This window comes from Periophthalmus magnuspinnatus, chromosome 5, assembly GCF_009829125.3.
Source record: "Periophthalmus magnuspinnatus isolate fPerMag1 chromosome 5, fPerMag1.2.pri, whole genome shotgun sequence".
Classification (NCBI taxonomy): domain Eukaryota; kingdom Metazoa; phylum Chordata; class Actinopteri; order Gobiiformes; family Gobiidae; genus Periophthalmus; species Periophthalmus magnuspinnatus.
Window position 1 is genome coordinate 33,105,191 of NC_047130.1, and position 24,145 is coordinate 33,129,335.

A 24,145-nucleotide genomic window follows, 5' to 3' on the forward strand; every position below is an offset into this window, starting at 1 on the left:
TATGGACGTTGTAAACACTTGTGTATAAACATGGTGAATTTTGCTAATAGCCCAAACTCCGTTAAACACAATTTCTCAGATTTCAAGGAATTTTAAGGTATTATTTGTTTCTCTCTCAGCAAAAAGAACACAAAGCACTGTGAGCTTACATGAACTTCTGGCCTTTATGTTTATTATAATGTGCACTGTAATGTGTAAGGATTTCCCCATCTCATATTTCACAAATGAGAAATTTACATGGTTAGGGTTAAAGCTTATGCAAACTAATGACATGAATTTTGCATTAGAAAGACTCTATATTGATAGCAGAGTTAAAAAAAATATAGGCTCTATAAAGGGCAGGCCTGCATTTTAGGAGTATACTCTACTGCAGTATTTCTCCATTGTTGTATCTGGAGTCTGAAACCTCCTACCTTGAGAATGGCCTTTGGCAACCACTGTCTGTTCCCTTTTCCACCCAGACTTTTTCATATTTATTGTGAATGGAACAGACACTATTTGAGCAACCATATAATTCTCAGATGATGATTTTCTATGGATCCCATCTAGGATATCTTACAATTCCATGTTTTGATCGCAAAGAGATGCCTTGTTTTTTTGTTTTTTATATTAATTAACATTAATTATACAAACTTTTAATCAATGTCATTTAACATTAAGCATTGTCACACCTGTTCCTCCAATGTCTCTAACACTCGCTCTCAATGAAAACTCTGTTGATTGAAAAGCACGGTCTTTTTTATATTCTATTCCTCCATTGACTAGTTCCGCTATCAATTCCTGAAATATGATGCTCTAGTAAACAGGAACATCAAAGCACATATAGTGACTCACTGGAATGATTCAGGTATTTTTTTTGGATTCCAATTTCTCTTTGGCTGAAAGGAAGAGCTCCATTTTCCACATATTTTAAAACCATGTACATTTCTGTTATTGATGAGTAATGCTTTCACAAGAAATTACCCTTCAGTGTTTTTATTGTTTAAACTGAAAACCAAATCGATACAGCCCATATGCCAAAATTGCTGTGACAATGTGCCGTGACAACATGGAAACACATTCATATATCCAACATGAAGTTTTTGCAATGGTATAATGGTGTCTTTTGTTGGCAAGAGATAGTCATAGAGTTGATTGGCAACAGCACTCTGTCCTGATAGGGCTAGCATTTACTGGGCCGCTATAGTGCACAGAGATTTGAATAAGCATCATTTGTCATTGTCATCGGTGGTGTAGATATAAAGTTTGATGAAATTGAAAAAATCCTGTCTGGGCAAGCTCCGCCACCAACAGTCAAGATGTGGTGGAGATATGTCGGGTTTATCTGCTCTGCAATTCACTTAACGCACACGCAGTCCATGGAGACAGAGGAAAAGCTACGGTTTGATGGCTGAGGGAGGCCAGTGTGGGCGAAGTCCCTGGTTTCTCCATATAAGCAATAAAAGCCATTGAATGAAGGGGGAAGGGGCAATGGTGATACAGTAGAGTGGTTGGTGCATGATTGGATGGTGCGTTATTGGAAGTGAAGAGTGATTGTAGAATCTTCAGTGTGCTAAATGGAACACGAAACCATGATGAAATTACAACTAGACCAAAACTGAAATAGTACTAAACCAGGACTAAACTTCGAAAAAGCTCAGTTTTGTCAAAGGGGATTTAGTTTTTTATTTGTTTTTTGTTTTTTGTTTTTTTGTTGTTGTTTTTTGTTATAATTTTGGTGCTGAAATTAGTATTACACAAAAAACAAACAAACAAACAAACAAACAACTATTCCTTTGTATTAAAATATTTAAATAAATAGAGTTTGAAATGTTTGTATCCTGACACTAGTATCAGATTGTCATGTACTAAATGCTATTTATCTGAAATTGATTAACAGTTCATTACACATGTATGAGACAGGATAAATCTTTATTATCCAAGATTATGTCATTAATTACCGCAAACTCAAATCATGTACATGATTTCATTCCATATCATCAAATAATGATATGGACAAGTGCTTTAAGTTCATGGCTGTCCCCTATACAAAATGACTTATGTTGTTATGTGTGAATCAGTTCTTTTCTTCTTCTTTTCTTTATTCTTTATTTGTCAAGGACCATCTACAAATGCATTAATCTTACAAAAGAAAAGATGATTTATACCAGATTTAGCTACTACTACTTTCCATGTGCAGTCCCTGGACAGGTGAACACATGTTAAAAATACACATTTCATTACAATGACATTATAAGACTAGCAGTTCATCATTAACGTTAGCAGGAAAATGCAATAAAATGTCCCCAAGTTCAATACAGAATGTTTGCTACAGTCCATACAAATATATATATATATATATATATATATATATATATATTTGTATGGACTGTAGCAAACATTCTGTATTGGACTTGGGGACATTTTATTGCATTTTCCTGCTAACGTTAATGATGAACTGCTAGTCTTATAATGTCATTGTAATGAAACGTGTATTTTTAACATGTGTTCACCTGTCCAGGGACTGCACATGGAAAGTAGTAGTAGCTAAATCTGGTATAAATCATCTTTTCTTTTGTAAGATTAATGCATTTGTAGATGGTCCTTGACAAATAAAGAATAAAGAAAAGAAGAAGAAAAGAACTGATTCACACATAACAACATAAGTCATTTTGTATAGGGGACAGCCATGAACTTAAAGCACTTGTCCATATCATTATTTGATGATATGGAATGAAATCATGTACATGATTTGAGTTTGCGGTAATTAATGACATAATCTTGGATAATAAAGATTTATCCTGTCTCATACATGTGTAATGAACTGTTAATCAATTTCAGATAAATAGCATTTAGTACATGACAATCTGATACTAGTGTCAGGATACAAACATTTCAAACTCTATTTATTTAAATATTTTAATACAAAGGAATAGTTGTTTGTTTGTTTGTTTGTTTTTTTTTTGTTTTTTTTTGTGTAATACTAATTTCAGCACCAAAATTATAACAAAAAACAACAAAAAAAACAAAACAAAACAAAAAACAAATAAAAAACTAAATCCCCTTTGACAAAACTGAGCTTTTTCGAAGTTTAGTCCTGGTTTAGTACTATTTCAGTTTTGGTCTAGTTGTAATTTCATCATGGTTTCGTGTTCCATTTAGCACACTGAAGATTCTACAATCACTCTTCACTTCCAATAACGCACCATCCAATCATGCACCAACCACTCTACTGTATCACCATTGCCCCTTCCCCCTTCATTCAATGGCTTTTATTGCTTATATGGAGAAACCAGGGACTTCGCCCACACTGGCCTCCCTCAGCCATCAAACCGTAGCTTTTCCTCTGTCTCCATGGACTGCGTGTGCGTTAAGTGAATTGCAGAGGTGGAGCAGATAAACCCGACATATCTCCACCACATCTTGACTGTTGGTGGCGGAGCTTGCCCAGACAGGATTTTTTCAATTTCATCAAACTTTATATCTACACCACCGATGACAATGACAAATGATGCTTATTCAAATCTCTGTGCACTATAGCGGCCCAGTAAATGCTGGCCCTATCAGGACAGAGTGCTGTTGCCAATCAACTCTATGACTATCTCTTGCCAACAAAAGACACCATTATACCATTGCAAAAACTTCATGTTGGATATATGAATGTGTTTCCATGTTGTCACGGCACATTGTCACAGCAATTTTGGCATATGGGCTGTATCGATTTGGTTTTCAGTTTAAACAATAAAAACACTGAAGGGCAATTTCTTGTGAAAGCATTACTCATCAATAACAGAAATGTACATGGTTTTAAAATATGTGGAAAATGGAGCTCTTCCTTTCAGCCAAAGAGAAATTGGAATCCGAAAAAAATACCTGAATCATTCCAGTGAGTCACTATATGTGCTTTGATGTTCCTGTTTACTAGAGCATCATATTTCAGGAATTGATAGCGGAACTAGTCAATGGAGGAACAGAATATAAAAAAGACCGTGCTTTTCAATCAACAGAGTTTTCATTGAGAGCGAGTGTTAGAGACATTGGAGGAACAGGTGTGACAATGCTTAATGTTAAATGACATTGATTAAAAGTTTGTATAATTAATGTTAATTAATATAAAAAACAAAAAAACAAGGCATCTCTTTGCGATCAAAACATGGAATTGTAAGATATCCTAGATGGGATCCATAGAAAATCATCATCTGAGAATTATATGGTTGCTCAAATAGTGCCTGTTCCATTCACAATAAATATGAAAAAGTCTGGGTGGAAAAGGGAACAGACAGTGGTTGCCAAAGGCCATTCTCAAGGTAGGAGGTTTCAGACTCCAGATACAACAATGGAGAAATACTGCAGTAGAGTATACTCCTAAAATGCAGGCCTGCCCTTTATAGAGCCTATATTTTTTTTTTAACTCTGCTATCAATATAGAGTCTTTCTAATGCAAAATTCATGTCATTAGTTTGCATAAGCTTTAACCCTAACCATGTAAATTTCTCATTTGTGAAATATGAGATGGGGAAATCCTTACACATTACAGTGCACATTATAATAAACATAAAGGCCAGAAGTTCATGTAAGCTCACAGTGCTTTGTGTTCTTTTTGCTGAGAGAGAAACAAATAATACCTTAAAATTCCTTGAAATCTGAGAAATTGTGTTTAACGGAGTTTGGGCTATTAGCAAAATTCACCATGTTTATACACAAGTGTTTACAACGTCCATAGAGCTGCATTATCTAATAAAGAATCTGTAGAACAACCTGAGAAGGTGTTGAGTCACTACTGATGAATTCTTTTATCAATTTATAGTGTCTAAATACGTTTAAGTTTAACATAAGGCTAACCGAAAATTCTATGTGGTATGATGACACAATCCCGAGCTCTACACAAATGTTTTAATTCCCACTTTAAGCTTTACCAACAACAGAACCAATGTTTTTTCGCTTTTCCTTAAGAGAGAGTCTATGGTGGATTTACCACCTACCAGTTTTGAGACAACAGTAATTTATTCTTTCTTGATTCTAACCCCACCTCTATCTCTTCTCAGTTGTAAACACTTTAATACATCTTACATGCCTGGAAGCAACAGTCACTTTGTAAATGAACGGCTGGGGGGAATTTGCAAAAATCAATGATGTGTTAAATAAGATGGTACACCGGTTAATAGTTAGGGATATTTTACTCTACTATGTGTCTATGCATTCATTTGTCAGATGCCTAGTAGTACTGGAGCATATAATGTAAAACTTGCTCACTTATGCATCTCTTGTTGGCTTAGCAATGACATTCAAACCAACACTAATCTCACTTTCTTTCTTTAAATATAGTTTATGTAGCAGCTTAATTATACTCATATTGTGTTATAAAAAGATGTTAAGATGTTGAAAATGTGTAATATGAAAAAATAAAATAACATTTCTACTGATGATTCTTAAAAATATGGTTATAATATTAGTTAAATGTGAATCCAAATTAAAGTAAGAATAATTTGGGAAAGAGCTGCTCACTCAATAAACAAATAAAGTCATATTTATAAGAAAAAGATAAACCCTGAAAATAAATGATGTTTCCACCTCTGCATTATGCACTAATAAATAAACAACTCTCATAAGGTTTCTAGACATGACTGTTAGCAATGTTCTTACATTGTGTTTCGAGGCTCTCGCACAGCTCTGTCTTGGCCTCCCCGTTGGGTCTGAGGCTGGCCTTGGGGTTAAACTTGTTGGACATGGTGGCGGCGGTGACCACGGCCTTCAGACTGCGCGTCCGCTTAGGCACATTCTGCTCTGGATGGAAGAGCACCACGTACACCTTAGGCATGTAGAGCAATCCCAGGGACACAGAGGCACTCAGGCTCACTGAGATGGTCAGTGTGGTCGTCTGGATGTAGAGCTGCGAGAGGCAAAAGAAAATGCAATCATATTTTAGTTCTATCCATGCTCAGACCAGTGCTTACTCTTGTTGTACCCTTTGGTAAGACACATTCACACCTTCCCTGTGTATCAAGACTAGTTGTATAACATGTAACTTGAGGGGCTACAGTTGCAAAGTAGCACACATGTTTTAGTAGTGGATATTCTTACTTATCTCTGAGATAATGATATCATTTCCTAAAGGTATGCTATCCATAGGTTTCGGAAATTAGGACCATTGACACAGTGATTAACAATTTAAAACAAAATATTATATATTCAAAATGGTGAAGTCCTCAAAATGTTGCTGAAACCAGTGGGTTCAATGGGATTCAATTTGTTGACGGTTATATTTTTTGTCCACTGGAATCTCATTAAAAAAAAACAAAAAAACATGCCTTGACCCATATTGCTAATGCACTGTATATTGTAAATGGACAACACATAAACAAAAATTTATATCCCTTTCATGTCCCCTGGCACAGTATTTTCTGTCATATTTTTCTATGAGTAGTGGCCTGTATACTGCAAGTGGCATCTGCTGTGCATCTTTCTAATTAGAGCAGCCATTGACCCGCAAGTTGGCCAAGCTGGTGTTCTGCAACACTATACAGTTCACTACTATAAAAATGTGATGAAGATGTTTTTAAGTGTAGCTCATCTGCATTTATAGAATGTGAGCCCGACCAGCCAAAACCACCTTGTTTGTTTAATTTTCTGCTGTACTAGTTTTAATGTGAATATGACATAATCGCCTTTGTTACCAATGCATCTGTATCTCAGACATCTAAAAAAAAAAAATAATAATAACAATAAAATACAATAAATGAAAGGCAACTCTTTATTCTGTTCTTGTATCTAAATTCACACTCTTCTTGTTTAACTTGAAATATACAATGAGATGAGATTTAGATTTTAAAAACTTAAGCCCTCAATATAGTACAAAAGGTTTCACTCCAGGGCAAACAAGAGATTACATCGACAAGCTCTCAAAATATTTCCCCTGCATTTGGTAAGAGCGGCATTTGATCATTATAATATTTTCTGTGGTCTTTTAGAGTACAGTATATGTCACAAAGTTTTTCCATCCAAGAAGTGTTATACAAGGCAACTGTGAGTGCTTGGAAGATGATTTGGATTACTCAACTGGGTCAAGAGAGAAATTTTTTGTATGAATCTTCACCCGGCAGATACATATTCTGTTGTGAGACCATAGGCAATAGCAAAATGGAAGAATAGTTAAACTAATTACAGACAATATGTTGCATTACTACTTTTCTGTATTTAACTATAGCTTACACTAAGGTAAGGATAAACTAATAGTCTGTATTTCACTCACTGCTCACTTCAGTAGAGCAATAGTGTAAATTCCATAATTTTTTTTAATTTCATAAATTCAGAACACTTGTTTTTAATTTTAAACTGACCCTGCAGTGACCTGCTTACATCAGTTTTTCCCCAATATTGTCTTTGCGTTGTAGCCATGTCTGTATGTAGCCAGACCTCTTCTCCTGCGGCAGAGCTGGCTAGAGAAAAGACTACAGGGAGGAGGGAGGAGGAGAGGCAGTGGGACAGAGGGACAGATGTGGTGTCCCGCACCAGCTGCGGGGACTGTTAACCAGTGCACCGCTCTGAGCACACTGAGTCTCTGTGACGGGCTCAAGTCAAGTTCTCACATCAACAAAGGCTATAGACAGTCTACTTTACTGCCATCCAGATCACAGTGTGCAATAATTAACAGCTTCCAAAAATCAAAAGCAATTTGACTGAAGAAATATTATTACTGTGAAAGGTAGCACAGGTGTGGAATAAAAAAAAAAAAAAAAAAGCTCAATTTGATCTATAGCAGTGGTTCCCAAACTTTGAGCTGAGTACTTCAAACCTCTTGCAGAAACTGTGTATGAACTCTTATACAATATTTAATAGTTAGTTTATTTTTGTATTACATCAAAGAATGTGCATCACATTTAAACATTTTACATTTTAAACAGTATGGGAGATCCAAATAACAAAAATTCGTATGAAGTAGTGAAAATCGCAATTCTATTTTATTTTTTACAAAGTCCTATTTGCGTACCCCCTAGTCTTTACACTTACCCCTGGATTAACTGTACCACAGTTTGGAAAACACTGTTCTATAGTAATTTCTAGCATCCAATAATGTAGTTTCAAAAGGTTTTCAATAGTCATTAGGGATGAATTAAGACAATGAATTGTTTTAGTGAGGGAAATTCTTTAATACAACATGTGCATCCGTTGTATAAAATAAATAAATGAAAAGAAAACATTTGTGTAGTTCTTAAAGTTACACTATATAGTATTCTGCTGCAAAAATACATCTATTGAACACTTCACTGCACACGTCTAGGAAAGATTATTGTGTACTGTAAATTGTCTCATGTGAGTCAACTCCTGTCTTGTACATATACTCCATTATGTTCTTGAACTCCGAACACGTCTGAAACACTTCCTATTGATCTATCCAATCAATACATGCCTGTCTGCAGCCTCAGAAGATAACCAAGGCAGGACAGAAATAAATGTGTCTCCAACAGAGCTCTTTTTCCTCTTCACTGCAGTGGTCTCAAGCATGCACAGGCTCATAAAAGCACATGCACACCTCATTTAGCAAATACCTAACATTACCATCATATGTCCTGGGAAAATAACATAAAGGATCATAAATAATCCATAGTCTACATAAAGATAACAGAGGACACAGAATCTCACTTCCTACAGAGTGTGACACAAGTGGGATTCTGCGACTGCTTACGATTCATATAACAGTTATTATAAAGGATTGTGAAAAAGTTTTAAGAAGGTGTGAAACAAATGATTTAACTTTGTGGTTTAATACAGAAACTTTGCATTTAAATCAGGAGAGATAAAATTTGCTTGTGTGCCTAATTTATATATGCACTGGATTACACACAAAATCCATATCTGGGAATCAGCGTTTCATTGAAGGATGGGAACATTCTCTTCGCAGTCTATGTTCTCCCATTTTACTGTGTAGCACCAAATACACTTCATGTTCTCAATAGCAAAAAATCACATTAAAGACTTCCCTGCATTGGACTCTGGGTAAATGAGTGCCCCCAGTTAGATGCTCCTGATTTTTTTTTGTCCATAAACTATTCTATTATACATTCTATCTCACGCTGTGCATCTGCCGAGTTTTAGCTTCGAGGTGCGCATGATGATATTCAATGAGTACTCACAATTCTCATTTCGGTGCACACTATGGGGACATTAAAAAGCAGGCTCTGCATTGAAAGAACCCACAATAATTGCGGTGTAATTAAGCTAATAAACAAATACGAGCCTGAGGGGACACAACAATGCTCTCTTATGGGACAGTGTCATTTGTAAAGTTCACAACCCTTTGGCCTTGATTAGCTTTTGTGCTTCTTCAACCATTACTGAAGCACCCAAGGTTCAACTGCCGTGCCCTGGAGTGATGCAAAGCTGTAGATTTAATGAACGCAACAACTGTTCTCTGAAGTCCAAGATGTGTTGTATTAGCTCCCACAGAGGCACAGCATCAATCCTCATTATGTATTATTGAGCCTGTGGGAGGCCATTTTGAATAATGTTGTTTGTCTATAGCAAGACAATGGGGAAATGGTTATGAGGTTGAACTACTACCCTATATGCAAGCATTACTAAAGAATTTCATTGCTTCGCATCCAAAATGTTTAGCAAAAAAGGTGTTTTTAGTAGATTCTCTTCTGAGTGCAGGTCTGGGCACAGTAAAATAATTGTGTCGTAATTGTGTCATTTTGTTATAATAATTAAAACAATTAAGATTCCAAACAGAGACTAACTTGTCCCTTGACTAGCCTGCTTCAAACTTCAAAGTCATAAATCTGCACAGTAATTACAATTAATGATTCTTACATGAAGAAATATGTGGCTTTTTTGTGGCTTAAAAGGAGGGATATGAATAAGGTATACCATCTAACCAAAACCGCATCTAAAAAAAATTTCATCTAGTCCTTCAGATGTTTACTTATTACATCAAAGATTTTTTTTTTTTCTTTTTTACCCAGGAACAGCAACTAGGAGGTTGGTGCTATAGATAGTATACTCCAGAGGGACGGTCTGCTGCAATTGGGCATTCAAAGTGATGAAGTTTAGGAACAGGATTATAATTATTTTAAGGATACAGGTTATGATAAAGAGTATAGGGAGATAGAAAAATGGCTAAGGCTAGGGTTCGGCTAAGTTTAACAAGGTTAAGTTTAGAGATAGGAATGTGATTTGGGTTAGCTGTCAACTTAAATGTCAAAGTAAATGCCTTATCTCGCCTTACAATATATATAAAAAAAAATTTAGCCCACACAGTTTAGGCATGCTTGTAGCAATACTGGTTTACACATTAGCATGGCAACCAAAGCTATGTTGACAATCTAGGACTAATCCAAGTAGAAAAATAGTTTTGGTTTGTCAGCAACAGGTAGCCCTCCTCAGCAGCAACTCCTGTTACATTTGAACTTTGTTAGAGTTTCAGTGTTGTCTCGACTTTAGTGCCAGTACAGCAGTTTCATTGTTGTGGTGTGCACTGTGCCAAGCAGTCTGATGGAGACCTCATAGTGAAATAAACAACACCACTCAACTCATCAGCCCTTTCATGCATTCAAATGTGAGTGCGGACGGCTTTGTGGGCCTGATTCAATTTGAACCAAGCCTATTGTTGCACTAGGCTCATTTCTGTGTGTGCGATTGCCCCCCATTCCATTCCCTTCTCTCTTAGACAGCCTCTGGTTCAGACAGTGTCTCCGGGTAAGATGTTGTCACATGTATAAAGATAGTCTAGTTGCCCCAGTTTGAACAATCCATAAGCGTTCCCCTGTCATTTGTCCATTGTGCATTTAACCAGCTAGGCCTATATGATTATGATGAAACTATATTTTTAGGGCTTAGTATATATTACATTGTATTTGTGGTAAAAGGAACTAAACAGGTTTGAGCTGCTGAGGGTCAAACAATTTACTTCTATGATAACTTGAGTGTCGTATTCTCCTATTTATATATTGTAGCTCATGTTTTGTTTTTTGTTTTTTTTATCATATCATACATTTAGAGCTTACTGAGATTATCCTGCTTTAGAACTACAGTGGTCCCTCACTGTATCGCGGTTCATCTTTCACGGTCTTGCTGTTTCGCAGATTTATTTTTTTTTTATGTAATTTTGGATGCTTTTTTTTTTTTTTTTTTTTATGTGTATAAACGTGTGTTCTACGTTCTGATTGGCTAAGGGACTGTAGACCACTGTCAATCAATCTCCTCCACGCCGTGTCTTCTGTACAGTACAGAATGCGTTCAGTCAAATGTATGTAACCTTTGATTTATTTGACATATATTATTTTATGTATTAACATTTATTTGGGCCATTAGTATTTTGTTTATTACTGTGTACTTATTTTATTAACAATGAATATTATTTATTATATTATGTTGGATTCATTATTTACTTTCTTCATAATAATGTTGTTTCCTACTTATTGTTGCGGTGGTTTGAGGAGCACACTGATAAAAATGTAACAAGAGTGAACGCGCACAAGATGAAATGAGATGAGTGAAGCTGTTGAATAAAGACGAACTGTCCTGTCCTTAAGTGTGTGGTGAGGGGTTTTACAGCCTTAAAACATATATAATAATTGTAAAAAATAAAGCTGACTACTTCGCGAATTTCGCCTATTGCGGGTTATTTTTAGAACGTAACCCCCGCGATAATCGAGGGACCAGTGTATTGTGTCAGTGCCTTAAATTTGTCTCAGTATTTTTGCTTGAATTATATTTTATGTAGCAATGCATCACACTTCTTTTTTTTTTTTTACTGTGACATGCCTACCAGCAACACATGCCAAATGATGATGTAAGGACCTCACCTCATGGTAAACTGTTGATAAATGAAGAAGCGATTAGATAGGGCAAATCAAGATGGAGGAACTGGAGCATTTAATTGCCATGAAAAAGATGCCAGTGTGGGCTGGGAGGCAGTAGTACAGCAGGGCACTTGCCATATACTGTAGGAAGGCTTTGACATGGTAATGGATTTAAATAAAAACAAGGTGCTCTCCATGCAAGGCCATAAAAATCTGAAAAGACCACCAAATGGGAGATGTACTATTTTGAATGTCCAAAACACTAGAAAGAACAAGTGCAGGAGATACAAAAGGTATTTTGCAGCCCTCAGTGTGTTATTACCTGGAAATTACAAACCATGTTCTCTGATAATTTACTTCGTCTTCATACTGGGTTAAGGTAGAAATCGGGGTCAGGATGAATCATAATACCTTGAAAAATGTTGAGTAACCATGCTATTTCCAGCCATTTCCCATGCTAGTCCTGTGCTGCATAGAGCTCCACAGCTTTTCATTGCAACTCCATTACCAGTTCATCCTTATTATCTGTACAAGTTTATGTTTATTCACTTGTACTTGTAATATTTGTATTTTATCAGTTCAAGGCAAAACAATTATCCACTGAGTGCCTGTTGTGTTGTGAAAAGGCTACACTGAAAGAAAAAAAAAGTTGCAGGATTTACTTAAAAATAATATGGCTTAGACCCTCTATGCATATATTTTTTCACAACATGAATATAACTTTTTCATGTTGGTGAAATGTGACCAAATCAAACTGGATGCACATGTTTATCTTACGCTACTAAAACATAAAAAAAGAAAAAAAAAACAACAACTAAATAAACCCAAAAAACTTTTAAAAGGTTACATCTAGGCCTACATGCATCATCAAAGGTCCTTCACATGTTTAAAAGTAAAATTACACAAAAACAGTTGTTCATGTTCCACAGTTCTGTATTGTCTTAAAAGAATCAAACACAGACAGAGAGAGGACAGAGAGCACAAGAACAGTGGCACAAGGACGTATTCCAATGAAGAAGCTCTGGCTTCTGCCTGTGGACACAGGAATAAGACATAATTACAATATGATTATTTACCTTGTGTTGTACACATTCAGATACACTGATAGTACGTATTACTCTCAAATACAATGATGAACAATATAGAAAATGCAGGATTACTCACCGGGATTTTCTTCAAGTTTTTCAATAGGCGTTCAATTTCGGGTAGGGCATCTGGTACTAAGTCCTCCTACTGCCACACCACATACATTTGAATTTTCCCTCTGAAAGTTTTGGGGAGGGAAATTCCTGAGGGAGGAGCTTCACCAAAAATGTTAACTGAGTAATATTTTCACAATTTTAGCAACCCTTCTCAGACCATTTTTTTCAGTGCACATTAGTGCTAGAAGCTAAAAAATCACTTTATTCTTGATAACAGTCATGTCTTTCTTTATGTTTATTTGCTTTTAGAAGAGCTATATCTAATAAAGTGGCCACCAAATGTGTCTAGTACTGTATGTCAGGGATAGAATATAGCTCACCTTTGTACTGCTAATGCTATGAGAAGTAGGAATGGAAAAGCCAGGGGGACCATTTTAAAGATCCTTTTCTCCACTCTGCTTTGCTATTCAGTGCCATGCCGACTAATGGATTACCTCATCCTCCAAAAAGCTGTTCAATCTGTGTGTGTGTGATTGTGTGATTCTCTTTCATCTTCAGAGAGAGAAGATGGAGAGATTAAACAAAGAACTCTAATGTTAGATGTACCAGAGTCTTGAAAAAATAATGTGAGTTTGGGCCTTTGTATTTTGTGTCTCATCTTGTACAGTGGGAAATGGGTAAATGAATACCTACTGTGGAAAAGTGCAAAACTGATAATGCTGTGTACCCTGATGCCCCTGACATTTGTTATTGATCACTGCATCCTAAATAGGTTGAATGGTTAAAAGTGGTCATATGCAGTTTTAAAAGATATTATTTTGGTGAGAGGCTAACATAATGCACATACATCTGCTCGGGACCTTTAATCCACAAAGGTAACACTCGGCCAGTTTTTGAGGCCAACATTTTTGATAAATTGTTGAGAGAGAAAGAGGTAAGGATTAATTTGTTGCATCTGTCAGGTTCACACTGGCACTGTTTGTTAATGGCCATGCCAAAATAAGGCTTTCCTCGCCACTGTCCTCCTGTGAGTCTCTTTTGTTGCACGGCCAAAGCTCTCTCTCGGCAGGATCTACACAATTGTACTTTGTCATTGTTGTAGCCTTTTGGCCCGGGACGCAGTGCCTGCTCTGTTGTGTGTTTGAAGCTCTGCCTACATTTATGAATCCCTGTTGGACAACCCTCGACCTGCTTCCTCTCAACCCTCCCACTGGACTCTCTCCAGCACTGTGGTTCAGGAGGTCGGTACATTGATTTGACATGGGAATACAAGCGTGAGTCTGTGTTTGGGTAAACACTTCATTGGCCACTAATGCTTTGTGGCATACAACTGTCACATACATGTGAATCATGGCTGCACGCTGCCTGTTCTTTCATTATAGGATGCACTCCAAAACTCACACATAAAAAATAAGGAAGACATACTCCCAAGATAATGCCTTCATTTTTTTTTTCAGATGAAAAACCCTCTTTATCTTGATATTTAAAGCACTTGTCAAATGCACAAAATCAGAGAGTGATAATGCAACATGCATTTATGTGCACACGTCTTAAAGAGTCATAGTTTCATAAGCACATGCATACATTTATATCCTGTCAGTGTGCTTTCCAATGATGTTTAATGTAATGCAACAATGTGAATGTGAAATCAAATAACTTTAATATAATATTCTTTGCACAACGGTTTTGTTATTTCCTATTCCTACTTAGCAAGAAGTTAGGGTGGAGTTTTCTGCTTTATGTCTTTTCTCATGCGATAATTGTATGTTCTTTACCTTTTCTGTGGACTGTGATGTGCCGAAGAAGATGGGGATGAATGCCAGCCAGATGATGCAGGTGGTGTACATGGTGAAGCCAATTGGCTTGGCCTCGTTGAAGGTCTCTGGCACCCCTCTGGTTTTAATGGCATAGACAGTACAGGTGACCATGAGCAGCATGCTGTAGCCCAGCAGGCAGATGAGAGACAGGTCTGAGATGTCACACTTGAGCACTCCACGGGCCATCGTTGGGTTAGACGTCCTCTGGTCCTCGTAATCAATGATGGCCTTAGAGGGATCCATTGCAAACCAGATACACACCCCGATCAGCTGCACCGAAGCCAGAGTAAAGGTAATAACCAGCTGGGAGGCCGGGGAGATGAACCGGGGGGCACTCACAGACATGGTCCCCTGCTCAAAGATGCGGTAGATGCGGTTGGTTTTAGTGAGGAGTGCTGCATAACTAATACTCATGCCAAGGCCCAAAAAGATCCTCCTCAGAGAGCAGATACCAATGTCCGGAGAGGAAATCATCAGGAATGTGGTTGCATAACAAAGAAAGATGCCAGTTAGCAGTACATAGCTCAGCTCACGACCCGACGCTTTCACAATGGGAGTGTCATTGTAGCGTACAAATGTGGCCACCACAAACAGTGTAGCCATGATGCCCGCCACAGCGATAAGTACCGGGATGACTGCCCACGGGGAGCTCCACTCCAGCTTCACAATGGGGATTGAAACACAGCCAGTGTGGTTCTCATTGGGCCTCAAATCAAAGCGGCACATTTTACAAGTGTAGGTGTCTGCCTGGTACTGATAGCCATCACAGCGCTCACAGTGCCAACAACAAGGAATGCCCTTCACAATCTTCTTCCGCTCCCCGGCTTGACAGGGTTGGCTGCAGATAGAGGTGGGGATCTGACGGAGTCCACCAGGCCACTGCATTGAGCGAACCTGTAGAGAGGCCAACACACATACAGGGATTTAGAGACAAACTGATATGAACCGAAGTAAGCTGCCCGTATCAGAGGAACGATGGTGATGCTTATTGAGCCCTGAGGACATACTATACCTCAGAAGCTCAAGGACATAAGACAGATACTTTTTGTTTGGAGGTGAGATGGACCTATGGACTCTATGAATCTGTATGCTTCAATGGTGTCTGGCACTGCGAGGGAGGGCAAACCTGGGGTCAAACCAAGCTTTCCAGTTAAGATTAAAGAATTTTCTCCCCAAAGGTCAAAACATGTGAAGGGCAAGTGAAAAGTGGTGAGTGATTGTGGGAAGAGGGATGTAACATAAGTAGTGTTCACACTGGCTTCGGAAGTGTCCCAGATTTGATTACATACAATCTGGTTATTAGATATGTGCCATTTCACATGTTCATCTCTCATGCATTTTCAGACCAAATGTGGAAAGACTTCAAGTAAACACATCATTCATTTTGTAGCATGCATATATAACATTTTAATTTGACTTTGACATTAATGCACTGGCTTGTAATGCCTGTGGTTAGTATGTTATGGCCTACAGTTTTAAAAGTAAATAATTACACATGCAAAAAAAAAAAAAAAAAAAAAAATACACAAAAATAGTGCATAGTGCTTTTTATCTTTGTTACCATGTCTCAATAGAAATCTTTGGTTAAATATGATCAGCCTGTCTCAAAGAAATCACATCAAAACTATAAAGATCAGATGAGCATATTAAAATTTTTGGATACCTCTTTCCTTTGATGAAAGTGTACTTTAAAGATAACATTATTTTGCTATATCAAAAAACATGGTCCTCTTAAATGTTAAGTTATTAATTTCCACTCAATTGTGCTTTTTCATCCAAAGCCGGCGAAAAATGTCTCCAAATGTGAATTTAATTAACAACTCTAAGAGCCCTAATTAAATGCAGGCTTTAAACTGAGATGGTATGTTCCTCAGAGGGCCCCACCACAAACCACAATCCTTCTTAGTTACCCACAGAACACAGTGCAGACAAGGACTCCCTCAATCATCTGCATGTCTTCACTGGTCTTTTAGAAGCACAGTGTGTTTGCTTCTTCATGTAACTGACTATGATAAAACCCAAAATAATATGTTGGAAGTCAGTGTTGTTGTTTTTAAGCTGTAAGGGATTCTCCAACAGTGTTCCCTGTTAATCATTGAAGCCCCCTGTGGATATTTACACCTTTGAATATGGCTCAAAACATAGTCACATGCTCTGACTGTAATGACATGCAGCAGCACTTGAGAAAACTAGTGTTACAACAAAGACCCTTACCCAATATAATCATGATAACGTCTTACATTCACATTTGTCATCAGCCCTCCCAACTACCAATGGTGGATGAACGTTCCAACCACGAGCCATAGGAGAGTATATATATATATATATATATATATATATATATATATATATATATATATATATATATATATATATATATATATATATATATATATATATATATATATATATATATATATATATATATATATATATATATATATATATATATATATATATATATTAAACAGCTAAGTTAGGCTAAGGTAAATAAATAGATTAAATAGATAGGTAAATAGGTAAATAGATTTTGTCCTTCAACTGTCAAATGTTTCCCCAGACTTTTGCTTCTACATGATTCTCGTACAGTAATGTGACTAAATAGATATAATGGGGCATTCTGATGGTTACTTATATTTTTTCACCCTATAAAATGCCAAACAAAATGTATATGATACAGTTTCTTTTTTTATTTTACTAGTTACAACACACTGCATGGTGCAAAGGAAGTTTGTTTGAACTAGAAGAAATAAATGGTATCCTCTGATGTTCTTGTATGTGAAAGAAATGTAATATGTATGTTGAATCGTATATTTGAGTCCTCATTATTGTTTATTTTGTCTGGGGCTATACTTACATTGAGATGCAGCTGATCGGTCCAGTGACCTATAATCTTGTATTCGGCCGTCTTGTTGCGGATTTGGTATTGATAGATCTCATAGCGTCCCGGAGCGTCTCCATCAGCGTTGAAAAGCACTGGGTTTCCCGCAATGCCTAAATGAGAGAATAATAGGCATCATCAGCTGCATGGCTTGATGGATATAATTGTGCTCTTTCTCAGTATGAATCGGTGAGAGGGTGTGTTGTCATTAGTGATGTTGTCGTAATTACAGGGTTGTATTAAGGATTCAGATGACAATAGTTTAGATAATTTTTTGTTTATTTATTTTTTTACTGCAGAAATTTCTATATCTATGCATATTTACATATTATTGCATATATACATGGTGGAGATTGCCTAAGATGAAAGAAATAAATGACAAATGAGTTGTTTAGGCCATATTTACTCTATTTACTGTGCTTTGATCTAGCTTCACAAAATTGTCAACAATTCGAAACACATGTCATTGCAATTCAGCTCCACCCAAAATGCCTAACAAATGTTTCTCACACAAGATTATCACGTTTTACAACTGCTTATCTATAATTGAGTTAACAAATATTATAGGTAGACTACAGCTATAACGTCTGGTTTGGGGCAATATTAGACTAATGTTTGCTAAAGTACACCAGATCTGATTTGATAATTAAACAAAATCATTGACAAAACCATGCAATGATGTATTTTTTTACACAGAGAAGCAGATTATTGCAGGTCCAGTACATTGGACACAAAATAATTCTTATCTTAACCAGCCATTTAAGTCATGACAGCTTTTTCCTGGCCTCCAACTCTCCTCCTTGGTGTCTAGTCTGCCCAAGGTGCCCTGCTCTATCGCAGCGATAAGAATGTTTAACAACATATCCCAGTGTGCCATTTAAAGACAAGCTTCAATAAAATGTCAAATATAAAGCACCGCAGATTTCCTGTATACCATCCCCTGTGGAAGCCAGACGGGCTGCGGTGATGCACAGGTCTGGATAATCAAGGCAGCATATGGAAAGTGTGTCCTTACAAGTTGCAAGAGCAAAGTGCGGACAATGTAATATTGTGCTTTTTAATAAAGCATGCTTTTTTATGTTTTATTGCACTGAAAATGTAAAAAATAATAATAATAATAAAAAATAAATAAATAAAATTTGGTGGTTTTAACTATGGAATCATGCTGGAGACATGATACCTTTAGAAAGTTACGCAGTTGCTTTAAATTCTCAATTACGTTACCTCATTTAAACATTTTAGATGATGTGGTACAGTGGCATTTAAAAATAACTGTCTGTTTAAGCACCTAATGATCAGATTTTATTTAATTATAGATTTATTTTTACCAGATAGACCAAAGGCATTCACACATAACTTTCTCAAAAGAACTTAGCTGTACTTCTCCTCAATCACACAGTAGGACAAAATAAGAAACTTGTTATTTCTCCTGATGGATTTACTTCTTTGTTTCAGCGGGGAAAATGTAGCATCCTAATCCACATCCTTGTGAGTAGCTGGATTAGGGCATTACAGCTCTTTTCACACTGGCTTCTGTGACAATACCGCCCACATCTCCAAATGCACACTGATCACGCCAGAATTATACTGACTGCGAGGAGGCAGAGAGGCTTAAAGCTGATATAAATAATGTTACATATGGAAAGGCAACTGTGGCAGTAGATTTTAATCACACTGGCATTTATTTACTCCCATTTCTTTGTGCATGTGTTGAACATGTCTTTTCTTTGGCTCAGCTGGGGTCAGAGTCCCATGTAAAGTGGTTGCACTCAGAGAGGGAAATTAACCTAGAATGTTATAGTGGTCTCTTCAAATGAATAGCGTATCAACATTATCAGCATGACAATGCGATGATTATATATGTGCAGACAAGCACAGGCACATATTTTGCATGCATGTTGTAGATCGCTAGCTCTTACTCATGTCAGGTAATTTAGTCGTGTATGATATTTTCAATTTCACAGATCAGCACTAAAAATATAACAATTTTGAGGGAACATCAGTGTAAAATGATGAAATGTGGAAAATATTTACCGGTAATATATTCTTGCCTTGTAACCACCTTTTTCAAGTGTGTTGTGCAGCAGAAATGAGATCATATTAATAATATAAATTATGTAGTAAACATAGTTGTGTAGGTCAAACATGTTATATACATATATCCAATATAAAGCACATAGATAAAAGCAGTGCAGTACACAATAATAATAACTACTGCACTAGATTGCTAGAGTCTACCATAGCAATGCAGGGAATAATGTAGTATAGAGAAGAGGTAAACATAAACTACTAGTGTTGCACCCATGTTGGAGACATAAACCAATTACTTTTGTATGTACTTGAATATTAAAATGACTGTATCAAATTAGCATTTGTTAAATCACCAGTTTATAACTGTCAAAATGATTCACAAGTAATTTTACATTCAGCTTCATCCTTTTTCCCATCTGTGTAAAAGTAGTAAATGTGTTTGAAGTTGTTTTGTATTTTGGGTCATTTATCAAATTAGCTAAAATAGGTATATGATAAAGTCAACAGATTTCCCATAGTACATTATAGTTGTTCAATAGATCTGATGTGAATGTAAATAATATTGAGCTGGAAATACCATGTCATTAATTTAACCCTTGGTAAAAATCTATCTCAGGTGAACTGTCACCTGGCGTCATTACCATAAGACCTAATACATTTCTGTCCAGTTTCATCATATTACAGCTGTGAAACTAGTTCTACCAGTTTGACTGTCTGTTGGTGATAGTCTAAATTTAGAGTAGTGCATTATGGGCCGATATGGTCATGTCTGAGTTGCCGTGGAGGTATTAGGCCTGTCATGTGGCACTGACTGCTTGTCTAAACATTCAGCGGTCGCCACATAATAAGTTCCTCTGAGGCCTCCTGCCCCATTGCTGTGTGCACTGAAATGACTGACCAGGGCACACCTCCACCTCTCCGGCTCCACTCTTTGTTTTTGTTCTCAGGGAGTTAACGGACCATGCTTAATTATATGTAATGTTTAATACCTCCACAACCCCCCTCCCCTGACCTTAAGGAGAGAGGGAGTGCCTTCATTAATTCAACATGTGCTGGTTATGCTCGGCTGCATTACAGGGACACCTTGGTGAATGGACTTGCTGCCCTCTTTACCGGTCATTACCTCCTAATGACCTGCGCTGGCTCGTCATGGAGAATTTACCTCTGCTCTTTAAATATGACTGTACTGCTCTGCTGCTGTCACTTATGCTAAATGATGTCTCAATCAGGGCACGAAGTTGAATAGACTGCTGTAAGACTATTTTTAAAAATGACTTCAATATTCACATGTACCATAGCACAAACTATATATCGTGGTACTAAACAAACATCAAAAACTACAAGACTGTACTGCAACAAACAAAATACCCTGAATGCAGAATGTCCCACCTCACTCACTATTCATGGTCATCATATTATAGGCACTATTTTGGTGACTTGACCATTAAAAAAAGTCTTTTGTTTTGAATTAATTGCTATGACAACAGTACTTGGCCCATATTATGTCATTTGCAGGGCTGGCCTAGCCTATATGCAGACTCAGCAGCTGCTTAGGGCCCGAGGCCACCAGAGGCCCCCCAAGAGCCCATACATTTATATTGAAAGTAATGATTGAAACATTTTTTGTAAACTAAACACTCGGGTGTTTATTAGTAGTCTAAATATCCCTCTAAAATGATTAGATGTGTTTTATTTCCAGTAGCTACATATGTGTTGGCTACATTTGTTTTTGTTAGGCACTGGACAGCTACGTGTTTACAGCGGTGAGAAGGACTCTCCTCTCGGTGCGCTCTCGGTGTGCTCTCGATACGCTCCCGGTGTGCTGAGGCAGAAGAGGTACATTTCAATGGGTATTTTACAGACTAAAATTCTTTAGTTAATGAAGAGCCCAGAGGAAAAATTTTTAGGTAAAGAGGGACTTTACAGAGATGACTCGAAAAATGTCCCATTTTACACCATTGGACCTACAGACAAAACAGTGAAGAACATGTATGATTCTGCAGACAGGACTTACATCATAGCAGCAGAGGACAGCAGGTGAGTTTGTTTATTACACTGGTTGTTTTTGGTCATGGCTCATCTTTTTGTGATGTGAGATGTGAGTGTAGCTAAAGCGGGTCACTGCTCCTGTTGTCAGATTAACAACATTGATTATGACAGAAACCTCTTTGTCACATCTGCTGAACGAAAGAATGACCTGTGAACGACTCTTGAATGTGTTCTAAATGCTGATTTGTATGAACATTTACCTAAAATATATGCCATGTAACTCAACTCTGCATCCAAAGCCTGAAAATAAACATCAGAATAGTGTGATCTTTAAATCCTCGTTTTGTGTCTGTTCTCTAAAGTGACCAGATCTTATGCTTTATTTAAGTTCAGTCCAAATGATCTGATGATTATAAAGCTTATGATTACAAATATGATGACTATAAATATGATGTTATGTCCAGTCTGTTTCTCTTATGTGACTCTGACTTTGATCATTCCTTTGTACTTGCACTGGAGTATCATCATTCTAAAGTGAGTGTACCTTTACTTAAATGTACCTTTGCTTAAGTACATCTTTTGGCTGCTCTGTCCAATTCTGCATTTTATAACAACGAACTGATAAATGTAAGCCCACTTTAGGCAACTGGAACACATTAAAATGCACCAGAAATCAGGAACATTTCCAAGAAATGTCTAGAATTGAAACATTCCTCTGGCTGCGGGCCCCCAGACCTCCCTTCCTCACATGTTTTTATACTGTTGATGACAGCATTGTTTTCATTTTGTCATATATAAATACGTGACACTGAAGCAGTGAGGGCCCCAGTGACAAATTCCAATTAAGGCCCCCTGATGGCTAGGGCCAGCCCTGGATCTATGTTATGTTGTTTCTTCATTAAAAACATAACTCCAGGTACGTTTTTGATGAAATAACATTATAACAAGTCTTAAAGCTCACGGGTGTCAATATTCCATACTGGTAGTATCTGGAGGTAATATTACCAGTGCATGTTGGACTCCGCCAGGGCTGCCCTGTGTCACCGGTTCTGTTCATTGTATTTATGGACAGAATTTCTAGGCACAGCCAGGGGCCAGAGGGGGTCTGGTTTGGGAACCACAGGATCTCATCTCTGCTGTTTGCGGATGATGTTGTCCTGACGGCCTCATCAAGCCAGAACCTGCAGCAGGCATTGGGGCGGTTTGCAGCCGAGTGTGAAGTGGCTGGGATGAGAATCAGCTCCTCCAAATCCGAGGCCATGGTTCTCGACTGGAAAAAGGTGGCTTGCCCTCTCTGGGTGGGTGGAGAGCCTTTGCCTCAAGTGGAGGAGTTCAAGTATCTCGGGGTCTTGTTCATGAGTGAGGGAAGGATGGAGCGTGAGATTGACAGGTGGTCTCTGTATCCGTCCGTTGTGGTAAAGAAGGAGTTGACCCGGAAGGTAAAGCTTTTGATTTACCGGTCAATCTAAGTTCCTACCCTCACCTATGGTCATGAGCTCTGAGTAATGACCGAAAGGACAAGCTCACGGATACAAGCGGCCAAAATGGGTTTCCTCCGTAGGGTGGCTGGGCACACCCTTAGACATAGGATGAGGAGCTCAGTCACACGGGAGGAGCTCGAAGTAGAGCCGCTACTCCTACATGTCGAGAGGATCCAGCTCGGGCATCTGCTCAGGATGCCTCCTTGATGCCTCACTAGGGAGGTGTTCTGGGCATGTCCCACCGGGAGGAGGCCCCGGGGAAGTCCCAGGACACGCTGGAGGGACTATGTCTCTTGGCTGGCCTGGGAACGCCTTGGGATCCCACAGGAGGAGCTGGAGGACATGTTTGGGGTGAGGGAAGTCTGGGAGTCCCTGCTTAGACTGCTGCCCCCGCGACCCGGCCCCGGATAAGAGGAAGAAAATGGAGGGATGGATACTGGTAGTAGCGCTTTATATTTTTGGTATCAATATCTATAAAACTATTCTTAACTTCTTAATCCAATCCAATCCAACTTTATTTATAAAGCACTTTAAAAACAACACAGTCGACCAAAGTGCTGTACACAAGTTAAAACACAAAACATGAGATGGAATAACATTAAAAACAGAACATGATAAATGTCAAGTCTTTACACTGAGTTAAAAGCCAAGCTAAAAAAATGAGTTTTAAGAAGAGATTTAAAAACAGGAAGTGAGCCGGCCATTCTAACATTCAGTGGAAGTGCATTCCAGAGTTTAGGTGCAGCCACTGAAAAAGCCTGATCACCCCTGTGTTTCCTTTTTGGCCTGGGGACCACAAGGAGAACCTGACCTGCAAACCTGAGGGAGCGGGAGGGCGTGTGAGGCACCAGCAGGTCAGACAGATACTGTGGGGCCAGGCCATGCAGACAATTAAAAACAAATAAAAGAATCTTAAAATCAATACGAAACTGAACAGGTAGCCAATGTAGAGATTTCAGAATGGGAGTTATGTGGTGAAATTTCCGAGAACCAGTTAAAAGACGAGCAGCAGCGTTCTGGACGA

General features: G+C 37.8%; 1 protein-coding gene across 1 annotated transcript in view; it reads right to left on the reverse strand.

Annotated features, from left to right (window-relative positions):
• Positions 1-5,593: 5,593 nt before the first annotated feature.
• Positions 5,594-24,145, reverse strand: part of LOC117371644 (metabotropic glutamate receptor 4-like) — a 29,465-nt gene continuing 10,913 nt past the window's right edge. Inside the window, exons 3-5 of the mRNA XM_033967338.1 lie at positions 17,597-17,733; positions 14,698-15,633; positions 5,594-5,869 (exon numbers count right to left, since the gene is read on the reverse strand). Coding sequence (XP_033823229.1) covers positions 5,594-5,869; positions 14,698-15,633; positions 17,597-17,733 — 1,349 coding nt within the window. The remainder of the gene's footprint in view (positions 5,870-14,697; positions 15,634-17,596; positions 17,734-24,145) is intronic.